Genomic DNA, 24,925 nt, shown 5'->3' with positions numbered 1-24,925 from the left:
GAATGGCACTAATCAGCACTTCTCTTGCAGCGTGGACCACAAATCCTCGAAGGATCTGCGGCAGTATCTGGGCCACATTGCCGAGCAGGCGGCCATTGCAAATGGCGCTTCGGAGCTGCCTTCTGTGATCATTCTGGACAACTTGCACCATGCCTCTGCCCTGGGCGATGTCTTCTCCTGCCTGCTGAGCGCCGGGCCGGCCAACAAATTGCCCTGCATTATTGGCACCATGTCGCAGGCCACCTGCAACACGACCAATCTGCAGCTGCACCACAATTTCCGATGGGTAAGGCATAACCGAACCAGGCAGCTCCCCTAAACAGAAACTAACACCGAAACGTTTTCCAGGTCCTTACGGCCAATCATATGGAGCCCGTCAAGGGCTTCCTTGGACGCTTTCTGCGGCGGCGACTGTTCCAGCTGGAGCTGCAGACGCAGCATGCCCAGCCAGAGCTGGCGTCGGTCTTGGCCTGGCTGCCCTCCGTCTGGCAGCACATCAATCGTTTCCTGGAAGTCCACAGCTCCAGTGACGTGACCATTGGCCCGCGTCTGTTCCTCTCTTGCCCGCTAGACTTGAAGGACTCGCAGGTGTGGTTCACCGACATTTGGAACTATCATCTGTCCCCCTATCTGGTCGAGGCTGTGCGCGAGGGAGTGCAGCTCTATGGCCGCCGGGGCGGAGCCTGGAACGATCCTTCTGTCTTCATACGCAACTCGTATCCCTGGCCCTATGGGCCCGACTCAGTGCCACCGCTGCGACAGATCAATGCCGAGGATGTGGGCTTAGAAGGCGTGGCATTGACAAACGGGGAGAACCAGGATCCTCTGGTGGGTTTTGCCTTGTAATATCGTACGCTTCAAATACTAATCTTGGACTCTTCTCCACAGCTCAATATGCTGATGCGCCTGCAGGAGGCTGCCAACTACTCGGAGGCGCAGGATCAGGAGTCGGACTGCGCCAGTCTGGACTCCAACGTGACGCCGGACAGCTCTGCGGGCGCCGAGTAAACCTCCGCAGTTGAATCCACTTCGTACATGCCAAAATTTAAAAGGACCCGAACCAGACCCGAACACGTCCGCTGTGGGCCCGCTGCACTATCCATCCCCCAAATCCGCACAAATGAGATTTCTTGCACTACTTTCGCAGCCGAGTTCTTAAGCAGTTCCAAGAGGTTTCCATTTGCACCAACTCTATTCTATATCTTCTCGGTATTCTCATGATCCATTCCCATATCTAGAGTTAATTGTACTTTTTAGCGCACTTGTTAAAAATGCAAATTGTCCACCTCCAACACCACTACCAGAACCATTTATAACCACATTCAACTCTAGTAGTTTGGCCCACAGCTGTGCTTCGATGTTCGAGGCATCCCCCTAAAATGAGAGAAGAGAACCTTATCTAACATTAAATGTTAGAAAATTGAGAAATAGATCGTTTTTGTACATAGAAAAACCAAAATCCCCTAGTCTTAAGTGACACAACTGTACGGCGGTATTGACTTTTTATATCCTAACCCAAGCCCAAGCCTAACCAAGCCCAAGCCCCGGCAGATCGTATGAGAATAATCGTAAACTAATATTTAAACCTATTGTAAATGTAGCTATAAGTTTTTGCTACTACCAATTTACAAGATGTGTGTACATTTGAAGGAAAAAGCTTTTACTTTAGTTTAATTATTTGCGTAATTATCATTAAATATTGTTACAAACATATTGCATATTTATAAAAAAAACATAAAACCCAATGCAGCAAAATACCATTTAAATATTTATTATGCCAAGTCGCGCTTAAAAACAGGAAATATGCGAACATAAATACGTAAAAGTCCCCCTGATCCCTGGACAAATAGCTAAATGAAAAACCGAACCACAAGTCCCCAAACAGAAGAGAAAACCCACAAAGTACTATCCATACTAACAGTAAAACTATACGATACAATACAACAATTTATGTGTCTCTGTCTAATTTAAATGTGTGCATTTATGAGATATGACATCAAATCAAAATAAAATAAAATATAATATAAAGCAAATTGTCTTTGCTTGGGATCTATAACGGGAAAATGGCAATATCCTTATTGTATTTGCTCCCAAACGATCGGGAATAAGTATAAGTATAGATTAGTGTGGAAAATATACTTTGTCCTCAAATCGATAAGGACTCTATAAGGTCGAGGATTTTCTTCCGATTACGCGAAGCCGTCACACGCCCCGATCGGACTACAAGTAACCCAGAAATCTAAACATGTAAGGCTGAGGATATTGGAGTCCTTATCCAAGGATCAAAAAAATTTTTCCAATCACAGAATGCTGTCGCTCGACTCGATCGGGCCACAAATAACAGAGAAAACAAGATATATGTGACTAGAGAAAATATCCTTGATCCTTGGTCCTTAAAAATGACTCCATCAGATCAAGGATTTTTTTCCGATTACAGGAAGCCATTGCACGTGCAGATCGACCCAAAAATAGCGCAGTAAATACAACTGGCTTGTATTTACTTATAATTGAAAATGTAGTTCAAGAAATCGCCGATAGGAGCGCCACTGTACAATAAAAAACACCAGCGACCTCCTGCTGATTTCTGTTCGCCTGGTATCCCAGATCAGAAATTTCTCGTTTTCTGCCTTTTGAGTATCCGAAAATTGAAGTTGTCCAAAATGTTGTTGTTGTCAATTGTTCTACAAAAAATTTGTGTTGTTGTACAACAAAAACTCTCAGCTTGGAACTGAAAACGAGCAATTTCAAATCTTGGATACCACGCGAGCAGAAATCAGCAGAAGGTCGCTGGTTTTTGTGATCCCCCAAAAGTATGCAATACAACATTTTGCATTTGATGCAGCTGCTTTCTCCTGATTTCTGTTCGCCTGGTAGCCTAGATCTGAAAATCGAATATTTTCGTTTTTGATCGCCACCAAAATGAGGGTGTTTGTTGTAGGAACTGGAGGTTGTTGTTGTAATTTGCTTTTTATGGATAACTCCGCCATTTCTTGCCCGATCTTGCCTCCTGTAATCGGAAGAAAATCCTTCATCTGATGGAGTACTTATTAAGGACCAAGGATCAAGGATATTTTCTCCAGTCACATATATCTTTTTTTCTCTGTTCTTTGTGGCCCGATAGGGTTGTGCGACAGCTTTCTGTGATTGGAAAAATGTTGTTGATCCTTGGATCCTCCTTAGCCTTGCATATTTAAATTTCTCGGTTATTTTTAGTCCGATCAGGTCGTGCGACGGCTTCTTATAATCGTTGGAAAATCCTTTCTGTGATGGACGAAGGACCAAGGATATTTTTATCCAGTAATATAGTGCGACGGCTTTCTGAGATCAGGAAAGAGATATTTTTATTGTTATAATATATTATTATAATCTTGTAGTGAATCCTTATCAAGGATATTATTTCCGGCCTTCCTTACTTAGTTTTCTCTGCTATTTGAAGGCTGATCTCGGCGTGATCTTGTGATCAGAAAAAAGTCCTGGATTCGATGGTGTCCCTATCAAAGATCAAGGATATTTTCCCCAGTCATACATACTTACTTTTCTCCGCCATTTATTGTATGATCTGGCCGCCCCACATCTCCTCGTGATCGCGAGAATACCGCCCAAACGTTTGGCATTAAGGACAATAAGGATATTGCCTTTCCACCGTTATAAATCGCTATAGCTCCGCCATTTCTTGTACGATATAGGCGTGCCATGCCTTCTCGTAACCGCCAGAGTAATAAGAAGTATTAAGCTTTTCTGTATATTATTTTAATTCAATTATATATGTAGTTCAAACTTAATGGCAGTTGTCCAATAGTGAAGAACAATCAAAGCAGCTGGAGTTAATATAAGTCCTGTTCAAGCTTCTGTTTGCGTTACGTAATCAGCATACTTGGTTAGCTAAAATTAAGCATAATTCACTTTAAAAGGTGGAAAAGACTACAGTTGTGTTCAGACTTTCCACGTGTCGACGTGATCATCACACTCAGAGTTGTGTGGATTGCAACGACAGATGGTGCTATAGGATACATTTCTGGCTGTATCTTCCCACTGCATTCCTGGATTGCTGCTGTAATGTAAAAAGTGCTATGATCTGTCTTCTTGGAACTGTGGTAGAGCTTTTAAATTACTTGTAGGTGGTCCCATGTATCTCAGTGCTAGGACTCCATCGGGATCCCGTGGTACGATCATATAGAGTATATATGTATCTTTAAAAGACACATTTCCTGCAAAAGGCCAAGTCCGAACCAATTCGATCCGGAACGCTTCTCGCCGAAGTAACGTCAGCAGCACCACGTATTTTTCCTTTGATGCTGATCCTAGTGGCTGCATTGGCCCTGGAGCATTGGAGATTAAAATAAGACTCCTTCATATCCTGAAGAGCATTCAGATGGAACTGTGCGAGAGGACGCTGCCGGAGATGGTGTTCAATCCAAAGCATTCATCCTAACTGCAAAATAAGGAACATAAATACCTACGTTTTATGAAGGATACGGTTTAAAGTGAATATACAATTCGATATATGTAGAACCTTTTCTGTTGTTGTTTGTATTAGAATCTTTTCGCAAGATCAGTTCAAAAATATGCACACAAATTCGACAGTTTAGTTAGCCAATAGCTAAGGCCATGAGTGAGGTCTATTCAAAGGTGTTTTCCAAGAGCTAACTACAAGATAATTTATGTAATACGATATACATACGAACAAAATGACCACACACTTTGCCCTTTTGTGGCAACCCTTGCCAGCAATGTATACATACATAAGCATATCCATGTCGTATGTCGTCCGTGTTGCGTTCCGTCGGCAGCAATTCAGTCAACTTAAACTATAATAATATAAACTATAAACAATAATAATAATATTTACAATATACCATAATAACAAAAATAATACAAAATAGCTAGACTTTACGGAAAAGAGCTGGTGAGGTAACACTGATTGGAACTGGTTTCAAATATCGCGCACAATTAAAATACTTTACAGCACTAGTCTCGTATCCAGTCGATAGTATCGATAGACAAGATCCAATAACAGCAAGTTTTTAAAATAAGCAAGTCAATTAGAAAATAGGTTCATGAATTGAATTGGATAAAATTATGTGGGCAGAACTAAATGTTTTAGTTAGCCAGAATTATTCAACGGAATATCAAAATCGAGAAATATGTAAAATATAACTTGAATTCGTCAGTATATTTACAGTATATTTTGAAAATGAGACCGTATAATTCAGTATTTATTTGAATCGGGTAATGATATTTTTTACCCGGTTGACAGCAATGAGTCCCGGCAACACTATTTTTCATACCCTAGAGAAAATGATATTATAGAATTGAGAAAATGTTTGTCATCCCAGGCTCTGTAGGTTACAAGATACTAATCATATGCATGAATATGTCTAAAACATATAAATTTGGGAAAATTTCTCTATTAATTATGTTTTAAAAACAGTTCGGAAAACAGGATTTTCATATTAAATTAACGAAACATGGTATAGAAAGGCATATTCACGCATCATGTCCTTATCAATGGCCTTAAATTATGTGGGCAGAACTAAACGTTTTAGTTAGACAGAATTATTCAACGGAATATCAAAATCGAGGAATATGTAAAATAGAACTTGAATTCGTCAGTATATTTTCGGTATATTTTTAAAACGAGAGCGTCGGACGGTATATTTTCACGATAAAGGTCACACTGCTTGAAGGAGTAGTTAGGTAAATGAAAAAAATTGTTTAAATCCAAAATTGTGAAAAACCAGTGAGCACAAGAACTACTATAATAAGAAAAACACACAGCCTGCTGCATACCCTAGCTGAACAACACCATTGACAGCTGGTTGTGGCCATCGCGACGGAAAATAGTCAAGCCGATGCTGGCCGATTACACAACACCTGGCGCAGCGTGAAAAATGGGAGAATTATGCGAAGAAGCCCGAACTGGCAGCACAAACTGTGGCTAAACAGAAGGCTGGGGTGCCGCGGGAACGCCTTGATGGTCATGCGACTATGCAAATACAGTGATTTATATATCACGTAGTACATCAAGTGTTACATAACCTAGTGCCTCGGTGCATGCATCATGAACTCACCAACTCTCTCTGTGTCTGTCTTCCAATTGCAGCAACTGCGATAGAATGGCTCTCAGACTAATCAACCACGCTATGCTCCGCCAGCTGGCCGCTCAGTTGCCCCGCAACGCCCAGGTGGGCAGCGTTGCCTCCGTCCACACCCTGGACAAGATCGGCAAACGCGAGGTTGTCGGCTACGGTTGGAACGGCACCGCTTGCTACGCCGACCGTGTGGACTACCCCATGCCGGCTGTGCGCTTCCGCGAGCCCAACAACGAGATCAACGCCCTGCGCGCCAAGGAGCAGGGTGACTGGAAGAAGCTGAGCCCCCAGGAGATCAAGGTCCTGTACCGCGCCAGTTTCTGCCAGACCATTGCGGAGGTCCAAGCCGGCACTGGCGAGTGGAAGCAGCACTTGGGCGTTAGCCTGCTCTTCTGCGCCGGAGCCATCTGGATTGCCATCCTGATGAATCTGTTCGGTGAGCCATCGCATGTCCTGAAATGATAAAAAGGATTCAAACATTTGCTTTTAGTCTACGACGAGCTGCCAGTTACCTTCGACGAGGAGCACCAGAAGGCACAGCTGAAGCGTATCATTGATCTGGAGATGAACCCCGTGACTGGTCTGACCTCCAAGTGGGACTACGAGAACAAGCAGTGGAAGAACTAAGTCCGCAATTCCAGATAGCCCCCTGTGTGTGACAGTAATTAAGCAAACTTCGATGTTTATTAAGTGGAACCCAAGATAGTTACAATTAAAGTTGTGGCCGCTGCTGGCTAAACTGAAATTCGAGAAGCTGGTCCCTCCGGAGTATGCATCTGATTAGGAGCCCGTCAGTCCTTGTAATGTTCATACGTTTCATCGTTGCAAATCGTATACAGCAAAACAAGATGCTGCTTCGCATAAGCCTTGAACTCTTCCACCGCGGGTGCGGGTAGAATTGCGCCTGCAGGGTTTAACTTTTTCCGGAACCCACTCCAACACAGCTGCGCGATATGGGGGTACAATTCCTTTATATGCTGTACCAAACGCTTTGGGCCGAACTTTAACAGTTCTTCAGCGGTAAACAGATCCGCCTCGGAAGTGGCTTTACAGGCAACGGCGAGCATCATGGAAGCATACAGCAGCCAGAATATAGTAGACATCTTTCAGTGGCTGTGGACAGTCGCACAATACTAAAATGAAGCACCACCTTTACGATTTGTCAGCTTGCATTTAAGCGTTTAATTGGGATTAGTCAATGTGTTTATATTTATCGCATGCTTCAGCTAATTTCTTTGATATTGCCGATAGCCTCCGCAGCAGACTTTCCTTATGTATAAGCATCATTGTGTCCGTGTCGCTGCAAGTCGCGGCCAAGGATGGATAGTTGTCCAGCAGCCATTGCCTCTGCACTTTTAGGTCTCCCTTGGGCAGTACTTCGGCCAAAGCACCAGAAATGGCCACCACTAAAATAAACTGTCAGCAAAAGTTAGGATTGCGAACACCCACAGCTGAGCAGAAAAACACTCACCACCTTGACCAAACTATTCATTTTAAATACGAGTAGCTTCTGTTTTCGAGCAACTATTTATGGGTTACAAAATTTGAAATTCGGCATGCATTTTGCATTTCAGATCAATCAGTGATGCCTGCGCCGGTGATGTTTTGACCTTCGGATTGGGATTTGTCGCTCTTCTAGAATATTCTTTGCCATACTATCGATCTTAGAAAGCATCTCCTTAGTTTTCTCTGGGTCCGGCTTCGGCGCTGTTTCACTGCCAGTCAAAAAGCATGATGATTATATTTATTGGGGAATTTAAATGCATTTTTTACTCACAGATCCGATTTCCACTCGTGAACCTTTAGGAGCCTGGCCTTGATCTCCATATCTTGCAGTTGCTTTAGCTTTTCCTGCTCAGTCAAGGGCCCCTTCGTCGTTCCATGTGTATGGTCATGGGGCGGAGTAGTCTTGGGCAAGTCGGGCCTAGTATCCATTTTATAACTGAAAGGCACAGAAATGATTTTAAGGTCCGATTTCAAAGTACAGCCCAAAGTACTACTCACTGAGAGTACCAATCGTAGCCCTTATACGGGGGTCTATGCATGTTGTGTTTGCGCCTGTGATGTGGTCTATCGTTGGGCGAATGAATCAGATAATTGGTTTCCTCATAGGCATCGCCACAGCACGCATAGATGTGGATGCAGAATAGGAAGACCAAAAACATCATGATATGGCTTAGTCCACTCCGATGTAAGCCATCACTGGATGCGATCTTCCATACATTTCCTGGGGTGAAACATTTTGGATTAGTTATCAAATAAGTGAAACTAATTTGATTATATTTCCTAATAGTTTAAGACCTTAACTCAAGGTTAGTAAGTGGGAGTTCCATTAGAAAGAAACAGGGATCTAGGGTTTTGGGTTCCAGGTTAGTGACATGGTGGTATGAAATCTACTACTACCACACGAGTATACTCGTAATCTACTAAATTCTAGGATGAAGTATCTAGAGTATTAAGCAATCTTTCCGCTCTCCAAGTGTCCATTATTTTCAGGGGTCGCAAACATTTATTTATTGGATAGATAGCAAATGATCTTATTCTATAGATCGCTTGTAGATCCAACCTTCTCTAACTATCTTTGACTATTGGGGCGATTATTTTCTTGATGAGCCCTCATACGTGGCTTCAAATGACTCCAGGCCGCCTCTCTTTTGATATTGTGGAAGCCATCGTGGGCGCGTACGTGGCGCACCTTTGCCAGGGCCGTCTGTAGGCCCAGGAACAGAGCGATCTATTGGTGGAATTGGCGGCTTCTTAGGAGTTCTACAATTCTGTAGAAACCAGGACGCTTACCCAACAAAAGAAACCCAACCTCATGATGGTCCCAAACAGACTTAGTCATCACTGCACCCGATCTTCCATACATTTGGCATTGGGGCGTAACATTTGGCATTAGTGTGGGAATACCCATGCATTTGTCCATTCGTTGCGGAACAAATTCAACTAATTTAAATAATATATTGCTTACAAGTTGCTCTCCTTCGGGGAGCTATCTCCGGCAGAGGGAAATGGTTTTAGATTATGCTACTACTTTTACTAGCTGTGGTAGTAATATATTCAAGACAAGTACCTATTAAGCAATCGGAAAGGGCAAATTAAACTATTAATTAATCATAGACAGACAGATGAGCAAGGTTTCTGCTTCCCATTGTATTCAAAGGCGCTTTCAATGCATTTATTGGATAGTAAATGATCTTGTTCTACAGATAGCATGCAGATCGGACCTTCTCTAACTATTATGCAGCAGCAGTAGTAGTATCAGCAGCAGCAGCAGCAGCAGCAGTAACAGACTCAGAAGCAGCAGTACTATCTTTATTGACAGTACTAAAAGGAAGAGTATATCCGTGCTTTTCCATTTGGTAGTGCCATCTTTTCCACAAGTTCGCTACTCCTTCTCTTCGTTCTTTAGCCATTTGATCGCCTCCATTTTCACCAGTTTCTGCCTGTACGCCCAGGAACAGGAAAAACGTAATCTATATGGAAATTGGAGGGATTTTTAGAAACCTTGGGATTTTCCAAGGCAGTAAGAGGGTGGCGTACCAAATAAAATAGGCACAAACGCATGATGTTCCCAATAACAACCGTTTTCGAGTGACAATTGAAGCGTATTTCACATTTATTTCGTCTACGTTTCCAATCAATTTAATTTGTCATGCCGCTACCCCACCAACACACCCCCAGGTGTTTCTGATTCGATGACTGATGCAGAATGGTTACTTAGCTTGTGGCTTATTCCACGCCGATGTTGAATATCAGTGGATTACATTTCTTATAATTATACAGATACCCGCGACATGCATATCGGACCTTCTCTATCATTGGCTAATTCTTTTCCCCGTGGCCAAGTATATCCTTCCTATCTTCCTTTCCTCTCTTACCCAGCAAATAAACACATAAACAAATGAAACCGTATGCTGTTCCCAACGACAGTGGTCTACGAGTGAAAAAACAACCACAGTTCACTTCATTTCGGATACGATACGAGTCTGTCTAATTTAATTTGTCATGCCACCGCACCCGAGCGCTGAGTAATCTTTAAACTTCTCGCCGCCGCATTCCGGGTGTCCGTTCACTGAAGAATATCGTTGTCTGTGGTGAAGCGATCGTTCCAGTGCGACCAGTACTTTTCCGTTTTCAAGCTGTGGAAGCCATCGTGCGCCTTCACGTGACGGGAGCCGGGCTTGTGGGAGGGCCCCGGACTCACATACGGATCCCCGCCATTATTATACTCCGGTAAGTAGGTCATCAGATCCATTAAGCCAGTGGTGGTGGGGGGTACAGTGGGTGGACTGGGATTCGTCCCTGGAGTGTTCGGATCGTTCGCACCGATTGTGGTCGGCGGCGTAGACTCCGTAGACTCCGTTACTACCTCCTCGTCCATTCCGTTGGCACCTGCCTCGTCATCTGTTGCATCGTCTGTTCCGGTCTCTTCCTCTGCCTCCGAAGGTTCTTCTCCCGCAGGCGAGTTGCCCGCTGCATCTCCCGCCGGCGCCTCTTCTTCAAATACATCTCCCACTGGCGTTTCTAGTTCAGCTGCATCTCCTGCAGGCGCTTCTGCTGCAGGCGAATCTCCGGCAGGCGCTTCTGCTGTAGCTGCATCTCCAGCAGGCGCTTCTGCTGTAGCTGCATCTCCAGCAGGCGCCTCTGCTGCAGCCGCATCTCCAGCAGGCGCCTCTGCTGCAGGCGCATCTCCGGCAGGCGCCTCTGCTGCAGCCGCATCTCCAGCAGGCGCCTCTGCTGCAGGCGCATCTCCGGCAGGCGCTTCTGCTGTAGCTGCATCTCCAGCAGGCGCCTCTGCTGCAGCCGCATCTCCCGCAGGCACCTCTGCTGCAGGCGCATCTCCCGCAGGCGCTTCTGCTGTAGCTGCATCTCCAGCAGGCGCCTCTGCTGCAGCCTCATCTCCCGCAGGCGCTTCTGCTGCAGCCGCATCTCCGGCAGGCGCTTCTGCTGCAGCTGCATCTCCCGCAGGCACCTCTGCTGCAGGCGCATCTCCCGCAGGCGCTTCTGCTGTAGCTGCATCTCCCGTAGGCGCCTCTGTTGCAGCAGCATCTCCCGCAGGCTCCTCTGCTGCAGGCGCGTCTCCGGCAGGCGCTTCTGCTGTAGCTGCATCTCCCGCAGGCGCCTCTGTTGCAGCCGCATCTGCCGCAGGCGCTTCTGCTGCAGCAGCATCTCCTGCAGGCGCTTCTGCTGCAGCTGCATCTCCCGCAGGCACAACTTCCTTTGGTGGCTCGTTTTGTAGTTCTGAAGGACTACCCTCTTGTGCTGTAACAGCCGCCAAGTGGACCAGCAACAGCAAAAGTATTCCCATCTGCAAAGATACCATCCATTACGAGTCCGCAGGTCCTAAAAAGGTCCCCCCCTCCTTACCGTTTTGCGTATCGTCATGTCAACGTCAGGCGTTGCATATGTGTCATTCGATGGAACAAGCCGCAAGCCGCTGGGCAAAGCCACCTTTATAGGTGGGGGCGCAGGCCCGTCCAGACGCAGGTTTAATTGATTACCAAAACTCATGGCTGCCCTATCGCTCCGTTTGAAATTGATTAAAAGCGTCGTTCTGTTCTGGATTTTAACGAGCGGAGCGAATGCCGAACGCAGGCGAGGGAATCGCCCCGAAGACGCTCACAAGACGCGTGCAACACCTGATGGATTTCTGCCTGTGGCCGGGTTTTCCTACTCGACTGTCTGTTTGTCTGTCGCTTCCATTCCATTCGATTCCGATTCTGAGTGTGAGTGTGAATGAGTAAGTGAGGCGTTGATTACTGCTCGTACTACTCGCATTGATTCGCCTGCAATTTCCATAAACGTGGGCGATGCTGGGGCTATAAAAGCCACAAGCCGCGGCGATTCCACCAAACAGTACAGATTGAGAACCATCCCGAGATGTTCATTAAGCTCTTGCTACTCAGCCAGGTAAGTCGATCCGAGCTTGTACTTCTGGCCAGAACATTCCACTGACTGCTTCTCTCTCTTCTTGTAGCTTCTGGCCCTCTGCCTTTGTGCGCAGTTGAGTCTCGACGAAGGCAAGGCGGCCGTCGATGCCTCAGTCTACAGCGATGAGGAGACATTGGACGATGTTCATCCGTCCTCCCACCAGTACGACCCCCACCACAAGGTTCCACATCACGGGCCAAAGGTGGAGACTCCTACCCCGGTGCCCGAAACGACCACAGTGCAGCCGCAGCTTGTGCCGGAGAACGATGGCACTGCCGCTCCGGAGGAGGGACTGCAGCAACTAGACGACGGAATGGGCCAACAGAATGATGGCTCTGCAGTTCCGGTATCCACAACGACGCCCGAACCAGAGCCAGAGACGACCACTCCTATAACAACAACGACAACAACAACGCCCAAGCCGAAGAAACATGAGTCCCATCCCCATCCACAGCCGTACCCTCTTCCTCATCCGTTCCCTTATCCTCATCCCCACTCGCATCCGTATCCCCCCCATCCGTATCCTGGGCTGGTGTTCGGACCAAAGCCAGTGCCCGGCTCGGAGGAGTCGTCTCCTGCTCCCAAGGAAACCAAAGAAACCAGCAATGAATCACCAGAGCCTACTGCCTATCCTTCTTATCCATCGTATCCGCCCTTCCGGCCACCGTACTCCCCCTTTCCAGCCACAACTTTCCATCGCCCTGGACCTTATCCGAGCTTCCCGGGATTCGGACCCGCTCCGGGCTATGGATTCCGTCACGAACACCATCCCAAGGAAGGCAAGGATGACTCCTCCGATGAAGAGCCGATGGAAAAGAGCAAGGAAAACGAGAAGTCCGATGAGGTAGAGGATGTGGCACTTAGGCCCCCGGGGTATGGCTATCCACAGCTTTACATCGTGCCACGTCGTCCCGTGGTTTACTCCAGTCCGGGCCGTGGCTACGGCTCCCCCTACGGCGGATACGGACGCTACTAAAGCACCGTAAAGCACCTCCTGCCCATCTCTTGGCTGTAAAAATGTAAACACTCAGATCTTAAATATATATACTCGTAATTACGTATTTTGTACGCTCTATAAGTATTGAATTTATTGATTTCCCTGTCGTTCGGTCGATCGTCTATGGCTTTTCCCCGTTCTGATAACCCCGAGGCGTTGGTTCTCTCACCTTGCGGTTTTCCAGTCAAACGGGTTGTGGAGAGGCATCGTCGTCAGACTTAATTGCCATTGCATTCCGCATCGGGCACTCACAGTTCCATCGACTATCGCCGGATAGAGACGTACAGCTCTCGGAAATGTTGCTCCCTTGCGTGCTGCTGCTAATCATTGGCCATGGGGTGAGTGCACAATCAAAATGGAATACGAGAAGTTCTCTACTTAATCTTTTCATCATTTAGCTTTGCCGCACTTTGCCTCAGCAGAAGCTACGGGTTATACGCGATACAAGAAATCTACCAACAGATCTGTTCAAGCCAGTTGGAAACGGAGGCGGTAAAAAGTCGATCGCCAATGAAGGACAGAATGGTACTGTCATACTAGAGCCCACAGATGGCGTGGAGTTCCTTGAGGTAAGAGAAAACAAATCTTTAGAGGCAAAGCCCTTTCCTAAATCCACTTTTATGCCTTTCTCAGAAAACCGAAGGAGAGGTCGCAGCTGTCTCAGAATCCGAAGAATCTGAAAGTAATCCCCCTTGGCCCAACTATCCACATAACTCTTTCTTTTCCAGTAATTTTTCACCGGTATATTTTTGAACTATTCCACTCTACTTTTCCTCTCTAATTCTTAAAATTTGACTTGCAGCCACCTGTTTTCAATGGAAGAAACGTGATGTTTCCTCCCAATAATATTCGCCCCAACCCCAGCCCCAGCTTCAACGGGAATAACTTTCCGACGAGTTCTTTCCCGAACAATCCCAACACCTTTCCCCCATTAAGTGGCACATTTCATAGCTCGGGACTTGATCCACGTTTCGGGGTACCTTATCCATCTGGAGCTTCCAGGAATCCCGTCTTTTCTGGCGGCTACGGTGGTAGTCCCAATTCTGTATGTATTTTAATTCGATTTTTAGCTTTCTTTTTACTATCTCAACTTTTCCAGATAGCTTATCCCTCGGGTGTTAGTTCCATGACGCCCTTCTTTTCTGGCAGCGGCCCCATTGGTAGTTCGTCAAGCAATTTTCAACGCTCCGAGCACTATAGCTACACCTCCGATGGCAATGGACCGCCACAGGTCGAGCACAATGTGTTCGACTCACGGACGCCAAGATTTGGCTCTTCGTCCATGAGTTACTTTTAATTCTAGAGTATCCGCTTAAAAATAAATTAAATTTGCCAGTAATTTCAATGCATTTCCGTACGAAACCAATATAGTTTTCCCTTCAATCATTTAGCTGTTATCTCTCAGGGATGTCCAGTCTCCAGATTTCCATCAAGTTTTTGGAAACTTCTGCGATTGAATGCATCAGCGTGTCAATAAATAACTGCCATAGCACTGAAGAATATTCTTTAAATACCATTCATACAACAGATATTTATCTGCATCTGATCAGATGGTATTAATTCTCTTCTTCGACAAGTGGGCATATCTGGTATTGCCTGACAGACCAGGATTTTACTAGGTTTTTATTTCGCGGTGGCTTAGGTTCGGCCTTAAGGGGTTTCCTACTATTATGACCGGTTGTAAGGCGATCATTAGTTTCCTCGAGCTATTTTCATCACCAAGGACGTATTCAGCTAGGAGTTCTGTGAATAAAATATATCTCCTTATAAACTAATATTTTTGTCTCTTATCGTAGAGGTAGGGCGCTCTTTTGGGTATCTGCAGGTATTTATTTTAATGTGATCGCTCTTTCTGTGATCGCAATCTTTGCTTACACCTCAAGTAGTTTTTTAAACGGCCTTTTCTTATGAAAATCTATATTGTTCATATGTGCAGCGTATTCATTTGTTAAAATCGTTCGATGGATGTTTAGTAGAAATCGTACTCATGTTCACTAGTGAACAGCATCAGTGCAAAACATAATAGGGATTCTTACAAGACAACCAAAAAGTACTTTCTACAATCATAGCATATATTGAAATACATTCTGCATTCATTTATTCCATTAATTCTTAAAGAGAACACAAACAGATATTAAAACGTATTCTGCTTGCAGATCATGCCATGTATTTTGTAGGTATATAAAAATTTGAAGTGAATTATGTGTTTCGATTGTTTTCTACCGCTATATAAAATTACCTAAAATAGATAATCACTATCGAACAGCATCGATAGCTTATCAATCGTATCCTTTTCGTTTTTGAATTTGTCGAACCAATCGAGAAATTCTGTTCTCCTCTGGAGTTTGCTCGGCGACATTCCACTGATGTAGGACTCCACCTGCTCTTCGATTCTCTTAAGTGCAGTGTCGAATCGCTTGAGCAGAGAGCTTTCGAAATCATCGATGCCATGCTCTTGGAGCAGTCGCCTGACCATTCGATCCGCCTCCGAATCCAGCTCCGCAGAGTCCTTCAGTTCGAAGATATCCGAGAGATAGTCGAGATCGGTGGCCAAAAGCTCCAGTTGCACCGAGTCATCCATGTCGATCTCCTTTACGAGATCCACAAACTCCCCAAAGGCGTCCAAAATCAGACTCTGAGTGTTCGGCGGCATAAAGAGCTCTGCATCGTCGATCACTCGCTGGAGCAGTCTTGCGGTCTCCAGGAACGAAGTCTCTACCATAGAGACGATCTCGTTGGTCATATAGTACGCCAGCTGAGAGCTGCTCGTAATGGGAGCCCCGCTCTGAAGGAGGCATGCAACATTAGACACTACACCAACAGGAATACAGAGAAAGAAATGGTGATATTCTTACCGCAAATTGCAATACTGCCAGGACTATGATGGGGCGCCACATTCTGATGACTGAAGCTTGAGTATGGCTCCAATGCTATGAACAACTCCATTGCGTGGGAGGCGCCTTTTATAAGCCCCACTCGTTCTGTGATGCAATCGTCTATTTAAAAGATGAACAAAAAAACACAGCACCGCCCCGATAATCATCGTGGAACCAACGGCATCAGCAGTCTGTAGGTAGCAATAGTCTATAATCATCAGTCCTCAGACATTGCCTGTCGTGATAAGAACGTTCATTTCTCTTCAACAGAAATCAGAATTCCGAGAAAATGCTGCTGCCCATTGGAATACTCGTCATTGTACTTCCATTACAGGTAGGTATTGTCGCCAAAAACCGTTCATTAAACCTATTATAACAATGACTTTAGTTTACAGCTGCCTCCCCATCGCGAGGCGACAGTCTGCGAGAATTACGCAAGCTAATGAGACAGCAGGATGATGAGCGGCAACAGCCAATGGCAGCATCTACACCCAGAACATTTCAAAGTGAAAATCAGTTTAATGAAGACATCAGTCAGTGGCTGCTGTCCCTGGAGCACTTGGGACTCGAGATCTTTCAGTTTGTGCAGCAGTGCCGCCTGCCGGGGAGTCAATGCCAGCAGAGACGTGTCCATAGGAGGTTTCGATCTCTAAGGCATGGCTACACGGAGCTAAGGGCTCAATTGGAGGCCTTGGAGGTGAGCTACGTGGGCAGGATGAGCAGCGAAGAGGCCTGGACTCTGGAGAGCACTATGCAGAAGGTCAAAATGGTTCTCAGGCAATACGACGAGACCTTGCGGCTGATCAATGGCCAGATCTTCAAGTTGGTGGATCAATAATCACTAATTTAAGGTAGGAAAATATTTATCCACAAATGGGATGAACTTAGAGAATATCTTCCAATCGATTGCCCATTCCAAAAACCACCAAAGAGAGATCCAAATGCTCATCAAAACAATTTTTAATTAAACTAAAACTGCCCTTGAAAAAAAGGAAAAGTTGTTTTCAAAGCCAAAGCGGGACTGCTTTAAACAATTTAAACTTCTTTTGCGTATCTCTAAAGCGACCCCCATATGCCCGTGGCCACACCCTCGATGAGAGCCTTGGCCAGTTTCGTGTAGTCCATCAGCTGGAGTTCTGGTATCTGGGCCTGCAGACTGCGAGGGAACTCAATGTAGGACATCACCACACTGTCCTGCTGTTGGCCTGCCCACCGGGTGACATTGGCTATTAGCTCGGGCCTCGATTGATGGCTGCGTTGCAGATACTTTTCCAACGGTGGTCGCACCTTGTGGAAGAAGTTCCGTATGGCCGCCTTCTCGCCGGGAAGGACTTCCAGGAGCAGCTTGTCGGGCCGCTGTTGGGCCATCAATTGGCTGTTTATCCACGCAAAGATGTAGTACGCCGTGCTGTAGTAGTCCTCGTTCCCCAAAGTGCTATCCAGATCGTCAAAGTACTGCTTATCGATGGCTTCGCTGTCATTGAGGTGTGGCAGTCGCTGGCGTGCATCCTCGATGGTGGAGTGCAGTACCTGATTGTACAGCCGCTCGATAGCCTCTGCCACGGGACGTGCAAGGGGATTGTAGCCCCGGGAACTATCCGCCGTTGCCTGATAATCGAGTAATCGAATAATCAATACAGTACAGAATTCTTATCTAATCAAACGGTGACCAGTCAGTCACTCACCAAGCAGATAAGCCCCAAAGCACAGCAAGCGATGCTGATAAGGAGTAGCAGACTCCGCTCTGATCTTGACATGTTTCCGCAATCGCTGCTCAACGGAGACTGAATCCACAGATCGAACCTCAACCTCAAACCCCAAGCCCAAAATGTACCTTTGCATTTGCAGTGTGTGTTTGTAGTTTTGTTTTTATTAAGCCATAAGTAGAAAATAGTATGTGTCGACTATAACATTCAAATTTTCTGTAGACATGAGCAAAGTAATGGCCATAAATGATCCGCAAATTGAAGCTAGCTCGAAAAAAAGATGCTGTATCCCACCGCGCACACAGTACGGGTAATAATATACACACACGATTATCGCTAAGATACATATGTACATCCAAATATCAATTAGGTTTATAAATTGCATGTCTTACTCACTATATACTTAGGAATATGAGTACTGTATGTATGTCTGTCTATTTATTTGCCCGCGGTTTGCTACTGCGTTTTTGTACAGAATCGGTTGAATCTCGAGGGGAAGGTGGAACGTCTCTCTCTCTCACTATCTCTGTTTAGCTTAACGAGTTTGTATTCAGCAATTTTTGGGGTAGATCCGAATTCAAATGATCTTATAATGATACAGATATCATTTAAGTAGGAGTCACATTTCTTTTTCTCTTTCAATTCTTTTTATACAAAATATAATGATTGGGAGATTTAGGAAACCATTATTCTCTGCTTCCCTCAGGCATACATTAGAAATAATCTATACAATTAATATTTCTCCCTTCTCCTATATTTATACAGAGATTTGCTTGCTGAAAATCATAGTTTTCCTCCTAGAATAGTGATATAGACATCTATTTCAAGTGTATCTTTCCGCAATGCATGCATTTCCGCTTTCTATATTCAATGGAAAATATGTTTCTACGCTCAGCGTCTCTATGAAGGTCTTCCGCTTTCTTCAACTTTCATTTTTGGCATTTGGATATATAATATATATGTAGAACCAATATTCTTACTACTATTAGTTTCCTTAGACTAAAAAGTTTTTACTTTATATATTTAATACATATTCTTAATGTTACATTTAGAATCGCACGCTTTATCCTCGAGTATGGCAAATATTTGCGCTGTATTGAACTCTTCGGAAAATCAAAAACAAAATTTAAAAAATTGACACAATTATTAAGATTATGATTATCTATTCCTACAACATTGACATTTGACATTGACATTACGTATATATCCAATATATGATGTTTAAGAAACGTTTTTGAAACAGTTTTTGTTTAGCTCTGCTGAAAGGTGGAGAGGGACGACAACGGCAACAATTGTGCAGGTTGTTTGTGTATTTTATTGTATTATAGGTACATTTTGGTTATTTTTCGAAGAACATTCCGCACTGAAACACCGAGTTTTATTTATGTATATTTGATATAACTTTCGATATATGTATGTATTGTATGTATTACAGCTGGTTTTTCTGAGCATTGTACTTTAGTTTTGTCGGTTAACACATCTATAATTCTGTATTTCAATTGATTTCTGGTTGGATAGCAGCCATTTGTTAGAGTTTAAAGTTTTTTACACCTAAAGCATTGCATGAAGCTACACAATTAATGCTGCATATTTGTTCTTTATACTTTTACGAGTTTTTCAAGGTACATCTGACGTCTTGCTCTTGGGGGGTTCGGTTTCCCCCAGAGTTCATAATAATCGAAAAATAATAATCCAAAAGTCAACACAAAAATAACACTTAAATATGTGTTTAATTTTCTTACAGCTATATCTTTTATTTAGCAATTAATGTAAAAATAGTTAGTATGTTTTTTGTTAGTAAGAAAATATATATTCATATTCATATTTTAAATTCTGTTATCTAGAAGACAGTCCATGGAGTAGAGCTTACAAACTAAATTCTGAGATATCCAAAGAGGGGGAAAGGGAAACTATTTTTGGGGGGTGAGAATTTCTACATTTTGAAAAGCGGGACTGCAAAGTGGTTGTATTTGTATCTATAGACACTGCCACACTGATTCAAGCTTATAGTATCTTTATCCCAAGCTGAAAATATGCTCTGTATATGCATCTACGATCTGATCTCTGCAAAAGTTATACGAATATCGACACGAATACATTTTCACTTACGTTTCTAACTAGAATTAGTACATGTTCTATATGTAATAGGTATATTTGTTGTAGTATCCTTTAGCTAGCCTACTTTTCACCCAAATCGCGACGGCCCTTCCTTTGGCTGGAACTGAAGCTAAAGCCGGCTCCTACTTATACTTTCCTTCAACTTTTGAGGGGATTTCTTCACTTTTGAACTTTTTGGATTTTATTTCATGGGGAATATTGTCCTCAAAGCAGATTGTGTCATAGACCATAGCCACCTTTTCTTCCTTATAGGATAAAACACTTACATTTCCACTTATACACTTCATACGATGAAATTTTTCATACGCTTCTTGTTTTCAGGGAAAATAATAGACAGAGAATATGTATGTTGTTGTTTATTTAAATGTGTGATTTATTTGTGTGTGAAAATTATACATAATAAATGTTAAGTCAAAAATGCAGTTCCGTTTTGTTACAAATAAAAACTAAAACTAAATTAAATGCAGAGTTTTTGTGAAGAACTGAGCAAAGGATAGCCGGAGGCATCCGAAGGAAACAAATGTTACAACAGAGAATCGTGTGTTTAAAAGCAACTGAAAGATAGAGTATATCTTTAAAACGATAAACCTCCTTGAAGGGGAGGATACAATCAATGTATAGCCTCCTCAAAGAGGGATTTATTCACTGAAAGATACATTTAGAAGATATGCCCTTCAAGGACGGATCCATCCACTAAAAGATACATTCGGAACATATCCACTCTTAAGAGATTCTCAGAAAATATCCTCCCTAAAAGAGGAATAACAAGAGATAGTAGAAGGAAAAACTGTTTCACTTTTTATCACAATTGCGTATGAAAAATTTCTTTAATTGCTAGAAACTGCCACGCCCACCACTACCACTGCCACTGCCACTGCCCCCGCTGCCGCTACTGCTGCTGGTCGCCTGGGGCATTAGTATCCGTGGCAGGGTCATTGAACGCTTGGGACAGCCATGCCTGCCACCACTTGCCTCCGGCTCTGACGGCGTCGCCGCTTTCGGAGTGGCAGAGCCCCTACGTTCTTCGGTTTCCATCTGCTCCTGCTGCCTGGGCTTCTTGGGGCCATCGTCTGGCTGCTGTGGCGAATGTCACGCATACGACTGTGCCGTCTGTGGCATCATGCCCGAGGGGTAGCCACCCTCCAGTCCGGGCGGTCGTTCCACCAGATTCTTTAGACGCCCACGCAGTTCTTCGAGGCTCTTGGACTTGGCCTTGTTGATGCGCTTGTATTTGACGTCCTTGGGCTTGGTCACCGATCGATGGTTCAACATCACACGATTGTAGGAGAGTACCTGAGGAGCAAGATATCTGATGAGTGACAATTCGAAAGCGTGATTAAAGGACCTTGTTTCTATACCTGATTCTTGCCATTGAGCGGCTCCTGCTGTGGCTGCTGTGCCGACGGCTGTAACTGTGGCACTTTGACACTCACTGTGGTGCACGGGGCATCGTGGCTGGGGGATCGCTTCAGGGCTCCCAGCTGTCGACGCGGAATCGCAGGGCCTCCTCCTCCATCCACACTCATCGACGACTCTTTGGCTTTTTCTGCGCTGGCAGCCGCCGTGGGGCTGACGCCATCGATTTGTCCCTCGGTGGAGCTGGAGCTCAAGGCCTTGTCCGACCGATTCTTGAATTTGTCCCGCTTTTCCGCCACATCGGGTGTGGGTTCGGGGTCCTCTTCCACCGAATAAACCGTCTCCAGGATGTCAGGACGTCGCAAGAAGCAATTGTTCCTCCGTGCAGCTCCATATTTGTTCAGATTCGTTTCAATTGCATCAGATATCGAACGGACTATAGTGATGCCATCGCTTCCCAGCACTCCACCGCCTCCACTGCTCCTCCGTCGCGTGCCCAATGTCATGGTGCTGTCCGAATCAATGTCCTCCAGCACCACCGCCGAATCCGAGTCGTTCAGGGAGTCCAACTCGTTGGCATAGCTCGCCTCGATCGTCTCCAATCCGTGATCCACCAGCCGCGAGGACAGCGTATCGATGACCTTCTGCTGGCGTGCGATTGTCAGCTCTCGATGGTTGAGGAGGCTGGCGATCTGTTTCTGCTTTCGCTTCAGGCGGGACTCCAAGAGCAGCAGCTGGGAGGTCAGGGAATTCATCTGATCGGATTTCTCCTTCTGATAGCGATAGTGCTGCTGCACCTGATGATTAGGGAATGATATGGTGAGAGCTGTTATAATATTTTGAGGATTTCGTGGCCCTTTGAGTCTTTTGCCTGCATAAATGAATCCTGTTTTTTTGGATTGTTTGGAATCAAGATCTCTTTAATACTTGAACTAATCAATCACGACTAAACATTCTTACACTTTCATTAAAAATAAAAATAATACAAACAAAATCGCATGTAACATCCAAAATTTTGAATAGAATTCGATGCCTATTTGTACCATAGAATATTCCATCATTATTTAGCTAATTTACCAATTTCATTGCAATACGCATCTCCCCTCTGAGATAATCTTTAAAATCTTCTGGCACCCATAATTGTAAGCCACAGATGTACAATTTTCTACAATCCCCTACAAATTTATTATCTACCTGCATCCTGAATTTTTAAATTAAAACACACATTAAACTCATAAATAAATAAACTAAATAGACCAAAAAGAGACCCAATTATAAGAAGCTCAGTGTTTTTATACATTTTCGGCTTAAAAACTTTCCTCAATTATCCGATTTCTAGCTCTTTATCATTTTCTAGTTAAATACCAATCTCCCTCTCGCTTTTTTGGGACTCACCTGCATGGCATACGCCTTGCGCCACTTCATGATGTGCTCTGTTTGAAAGCGCACTTTGGAGCGCAGCTCCTCGATGATGGCCCTTGCTGTGTGCAGGTCCTTTGGATCCTGATTCATCATGTTCAGGCGCAAGTTGCTTGTGTGCGTCGAAACAGGCACCGGCGGTGGCCATTGAAATTCCAACGGGGGCTGATTTACATCCGTTGGCAGCGAGCCCCTCGGCTGGGCCGATGTCTTGCTTGATTTCGGTGTGGAGGGCACAGTGCCCGCTCCACTGGAACCGCCTCCACGTCGGACATCAGGAACTATTACTGCCACCGCTGCTGCTGGTGCTGCTGGTGCACCACTCGACGAGGATGAGGATGAGGTGGTTGCTGTCGTCGTCGTCGTCGTAGTCATCGTCGTCATGGCTGTGGCTGCGGGCTGTGCTGCGGCTTGCGGCTGCTTCTGTATGCTGCATGCCATGCTGCTGATGGTTTTGGCAAATTGTGTCGCTCGCCCGGCATACATTTGGATGCAAGGAAGATTGGGGTTTGCAGGAGCAGGAGCTCTAAAACTATTGGATGTGTGCTATCTGGGGCTTGGCCAGCATGCAGCAAGCCGTTGGCTCCTTCGATGGGATTTGTGTGTGTCCTGGCAGCTGTTTCTCCGTCTTCTCCCTCGATGGCTGGATGGATGTGTGCACTGGCCCGTTCTTGACTACGTGATTTGTGTGGAGAGCTCTCCTTCAGCTTAAAAGGAACACAAAACAGAAAAAATAAAAATAAAATAAGCATAAGTGTGGCACATGTTTTATTAATAGCCCAATATGTGCACACACATCGTTCATGAGGGCATGCAACCCACTAACTTGTGGTGCATATCCACTTGAATTTTTTTCCATTTTTTCCTTTGAAACTAACAAAACGTCATGGTTCCAATAGTTTTATTTCATTGCATTGAATTTTCGGTGAAAGTCCGTCAAACGAATTCCGGATGAAGCATACGCCCTGTATATCGCCTGCCACTCGACAGCTGTTTGCCAGAGAATGCAAATTTCATTACAGCCCAGAGAACTCGAACTCGATTAAATTCACATTAAAACACGACAGATTCTGCGGAAATTTATCCATTCCAGCATTTCCAATGTTTTCATTCCTTTAAACAATTATAATTATTCATTTATATGCATTTCCAGATTTTGATTACATTTTCCTCTGGGGCTAATTCAAGCACACACCTCCATGAAAATTATGAGAGTGGAGTGGACACTCTTTATTTGAGTGTTTTCCAGGGCGGAAAATGCTGACGCCAGGCCCAAAATTATATGGGGTTTTATGCGATTTATGACTGACAAGCAAATTAGCCAGTAATGTAGTTGAAAAACCATTTGGGAAATTATAATAGTTTGCAGTTTAAAGAGAAAGATTGGGTGGTACGCATAAATCAAAGCAAAAGCAATTCCGAGAGGATTATATTATTCCTTGGAAAATGCAATTAAAATTTAATGCAAGCCGAGGGGTAATCGCATCTCAAGATAACAATTAAGTAATTATCCTTCTCGGCAAAAGTATCTTGAAATTTAACGACTCAACGATTTGGCTTCTCTTTTAATCAGGTTGCAAGTGCAACCCCGCGGGGCCACTGCTGCAGTGCTGCAATGCTGCGGGAGGTTCGTAATGAATTTCGGAGAAATAATTCCACTACGCTGCTGCGCTTTTAATCCACAGAACAAATTGAAATTATCTGTTTAATCTGTTTTCTGTTTTGTCTCTCTCGGCCAAGGAGAAACATTGCCAAGAAAATGGCTAAAGACAGCCACAACAACCAAAGAGAGAAGAGACAACGAGGCGGAGGCAGAGGCACGCCAAAAGGAAGACAAAGTGCAGGGAGCGAGAAGCAACAAATGCCAAAGAATGAACAACATTTTTAACATTTTCATTTAAAATAACTTTTCAGCTTTAATTTGTGTCTTGAATCAGGAAAACGTGTAAGACAGACAGCCAGACAGGCAGACAATCAGAAGATCCACAGAACATGGAATTACACCAGTCTTTAGAGAGTGGTGGAACCCCCTCCTCCTTTAGAGAGTGCTTCCATTCTGGCTAAAGAGCGCTCCAGAGTCGTCACTTCACAGAGGATGATTGACTTAAGAACTTCCGTTTCCACAAGCCACAAAAGAATGCCACAAGAGTGGGGGAATTCCATTGGAATGCAGTTGGAAGGAAAGCAAAGGAAAGAAAAGCCAAGAGAACATGCAATTGAAAACAATTAACAAATATGCCAGACGGGAAAGGCCCTGGGACACGCAACAGCAGAGCGGAATTCTGGAGATGGCAGCGTGAGGCCTCTCTGTACTAACGCCTGAAGAGATTGTGCATACATATAATTTGACCCACACCGACCCTTCAGAAATATACCGAATATACTGGGCAATACAGTACTAGAGGGAACGAGAGAGAGAAAAGAAAA

General features: G+C 44.6%; 11 protein-coding genes and 1 long non-coding RNA gene across 25 annotated transcripts in view; 5 read left to right on the top strand and 7 right to left on the bottom strand.

Annotated features, from left to right (window-relative positions):
* Positions 1-1,212, top strand: part of LOC108162324 (protein sickie) — a 208,675-nt gene extending 207,463 nt beyond the window's left edge. For 8 of the 10 annotated variants that reach the window (XM_033393958.1, XM_017297010.1, XM_017297008.2 and 5 more), the window contains 3 exons: positions 31-286; positions 349-828; positions 889-1,008. In XM_033393958.1, coding sequence (XP_033249849.1) covers positions 31-286; positions 349-828; positions 889-1,008 — 856 coding nt within the window. Of the gene's footprint in view, positions 1-30; positions 287-348; positions 829-888 lie in introns of all 10 variants that reach the window. The other 2 variants (XM_033393956.1, XM_017297015.2) reach the window with 1 other exon arrangement.
* Positions 1,213-3,744: 2,532 nt separating this feature from the next.
* LOC108161505 lies at positions 3,745-4,793 on the bottom strand. Of its 3 annotated transcripts, XR_004473007.1 has the most exons (4): positions 4,495-4,793; positions 4,113-4,432; positions 3,940-4,051; positions 3,745-3,882 (listed from the first exon to the last, which is right to left on the bottom strand). It is a non-coding gene; the product is annotated as an uncharacterized LOC108161505 (long non-coding RNA). The 3 variants fall into 3 exon arrangements; XR_004473006.1 differs by having other exon boundaries at positions 3,745-4,051; positions 4,495-4,792; XR_001775472.2 differs by having other exon boundaries at positions 3,745-4,051; positions 4,514-4,792.
* An 807-nt stretch (positions 4,794-5,600) lies between these two features.
* Positions 5,601-6,837, top strand: LOC108163413. The gene is made up of 3 exons (XM_017298679.2): positions 5,601-5,697; positions 6,104-6,528; positions 6,583-6,837. Exons 2-3 carry the CDS (start codon positions 6,117-6,119, stop codon positions 6,717-6,719), a joined length of 549 nt encoding a protein of 182 aa, XP_017154168.1. The 5' UTR covers positions 5,601-5,697; positions 6,104-6,116; the 3' UTR covers positions 6,720-6,837.
* Positions 6,838-7,243: 406 nt separating this feature from the next.
* On the bottom strand, positions 7,244-8,301 carry LOC108163410. Its single transcript, XM_033392631.1, has 4 exons — positions 8,097-8,301; positions 7,870-8,034; positions 7,564-7,807; positions 7,244-7,508 (listed from the first exon to the last, which is right to left on the bottom strand). Exons 1-3 carry the CDS (start codon positions 8,258-8,260, stop codon positions 7,672-7,674), a joined length of 465 nt encoding a protein of 154 aa, XP_033248522.1. The 5' UTR covers positions 8,261-8,301; the 3' UTR covers positions 7,244-7,508; positions 7,564-7,671.
* Positions 8,302-8,578: 277 nt separating this feature from the next.
* Positions 8,579-8,997, bottom strand: LOC117188618. Its single transcript, XM_033392632.1, has 2 exons — positions 8,889-8,997; positions 8,579-8,826 (listed from the first exon to the last, which is right to left on the bottom strand). Exons 1-2 carry the CDS (start codon positions 8,910-8,912, stop codon positions 8,668-8,670), a joined length of 183 nt encoding a protein of 60 aa, XP_033248523.1. The 5' UTR covers positions 8,913-8,997; the 3' UTR covers positions 8,579-8,667.
* A 240-nt stretch (positions 8,998-9,237) lies between these two features.
* LOC108163407 (protein PF14_0175-like) lies at positions 9,238-11,572 on the bottom strand. 2 transcript variants are annotated; one of them, XR_001775673.2, is made up of 3 exons: positions 11,463-11,571; positions 9,636-11,403; positions 9,238-9,568 (listed from the first exon to the last, which is right to left on the bottom strand). XR_001775673.2 is itself a non-coding variant. In XM_017298671.2 (2 exons), the coding sequence occupies exon 2, from the start codon at positions 11,292-11,294 to the stop codon at positions 10,620-10,622; it is 675 nt and encodes a 224-aa protein (XP_017154160.1). In that variant the 5' UTR covers positions 11,295-11,403; positions 11,463-11,572; the 3' UTR covers positions 10,532-10,619. The 2 variants fall into 2 exon arrangements, 1 of the variants encoding a protein (XP_017154160.1); XM_017298671.2 differs by lacking the exon at positions 9,238-9,568 and having other exon boundaries at positions 10,532-11,403; positions 11,463-11,572.
* Positions 11,573-11,894: 322 nt separating this feature from the next.
* Positions 11,895-13,104, top strand: LOC108163408 (extensin). The gene is made up of 2 exons (XM_017298672.2): positions 11,895-12,005; positions 12,073-13,104. Exons 1-2 carry the CDS (start codon positions 11,976-11,978, stop codon positions 13,000-13,002), a joined length of 960 nt encoding a protein of 319 aa, XP_017154161.1. The 5' UTR covers positions 11,895-11,975; the 3' UTR covers positions 13,003-13,104.
* A 146-nt stretch (positions 13,105-13,250) lies between these two features.
* Positions 13,251-14,383, top strand: LOC108163409 (uncharacterized protein DDB_G0283357). 2 transcript variants are annotated; one of them, XM_017298674.2, is made up of 5 exons: positions 13,251-13,361; positions 13,422-13,592; positions 13,657-13,764; positions 13,826-14,068; positions 14,123-14,383. In XM_017298674.2, the coding sequence occupies exons 1-5, from the start codon at positions 13,320-13,322 to the stop codon at positions 14,318-14,320; spliced, it is 762 nt and encodes a 253-aa protein (XP_017154163.1). In that variant the 5' UTR covers positions 13,251-13,319; the 3' UTR covers positions 14,321-14,383. The 2 variants fall into 2 exon arrangements, with proteins under 2 accessions (XP_017154163.1, XP_017154164.1); XM_017298675.2 differs by having other exon boundaries at positions 14,127-14,254.
* Positions 14,384-15,098: 715 nt separating this feature from the next.
* Positions 15,099-15,979, bottom strand: LOC108163412. Its single transcript, XM_017298678.2, has 2 exons — positions 15,879-15,979; positions 15,099-15,808 (listed from the first exon to the last, which is right to left on the bottom strand). Exons 1-2 carry the CDS (start codon positions 15,918-15,920, stop codon positions 15,263-15,265), a joined length of 588 nt encoding a protein of 195 aa, XP_017154167.1. The 5' UTR covers positions 15,921-15,979; the 3' UTR covers positions 15,099-15,262.
* Positions 15,980-16,115: 136 nt separating this feature from the next.
* LOC108163414 lies at positions 16,116-17,348 on the top strand. Its single transcript, XM_017298680.2, has 2 exons — positions 16,116-16,233; positions 16,288-17,348. Exons 1-2 carry the CDS (start codon positions 16,189-16,191, stop codon positions 16,735-16,737), a joined length of 495 nt encoding a protein of 164 aa, XP_017154169.1. The 5' UTR covers positions 16,116-16,188; the 3' UTR covers positions 16,738-17,348.
* On the bottom strand, positions 16,842-17,695 carry LOC108163411. Its single transcript, XM_017298677.2, has 2 exons — positions 17,585-17,695; positions 16,842-17,507 (listed from the first exon to the last, which is right to left on the bottom strand). Exons 1-2 carry the CDS (start codon positions 17,654-17,656, stop codon positions 16,956-16,958), a joined length of 624 nt encoding a protein of 207 aa, XP_017154166.1. The 5' UTR covers positions 17,657-17,695; the 3' UTR covers positions 16,842-16,955.
* A 54-nt stretch (positions 17,696-17,749) lies between these two features.
* Positions 17,750-24,925, bottom strand: part of LOC108163099 — a 78,368-nt gene continuing 71,192 nt past the window's right edge. Inside the window, exons 3-5 of the mRNA XM_033392629.1 lie at positions 22,475-23,205; positions 21,082-21,876; positions 17,750-21,016 (exon numbers count right to left, since the gene is read on the bottom strand). Coding sequence (XP_033248520.1) covers positions 20,813-21,016; positions 21,082-21,876; positions 22,475-22,984 — 1,509 coding nt within the window. The 5' untranslated portion in view covers positions 22,985-23,205 and the 3' untranslated portion in view covers positions 17,750-20,812. The remainder of the gene's footprint in view (positions 21,017-21,081; positions 21,877-22,474; positions 23,206-24,925) is intronic.

This window comes from Drosophila miranda, chromosome 4, assembly GCF_003369915.1.
Source record: "Drosophila miranda strain MSH22 chromosome 4, D.miranda_PacBio2.1, whole genome shotgun sequence".
Classification (NCBI taxonomy): domain Eukaryota; kingdom Metazoa; phylum Arthropoda; class Insecta; order Diptera; family Drosophilidae; genus Drosophila; species Drosophila miranda.
The sequence above is the reverse complement of the archived record's forward strand: the minus strand, read 5'-3'. Positions and strand labels throughout refer to the sequence as shown.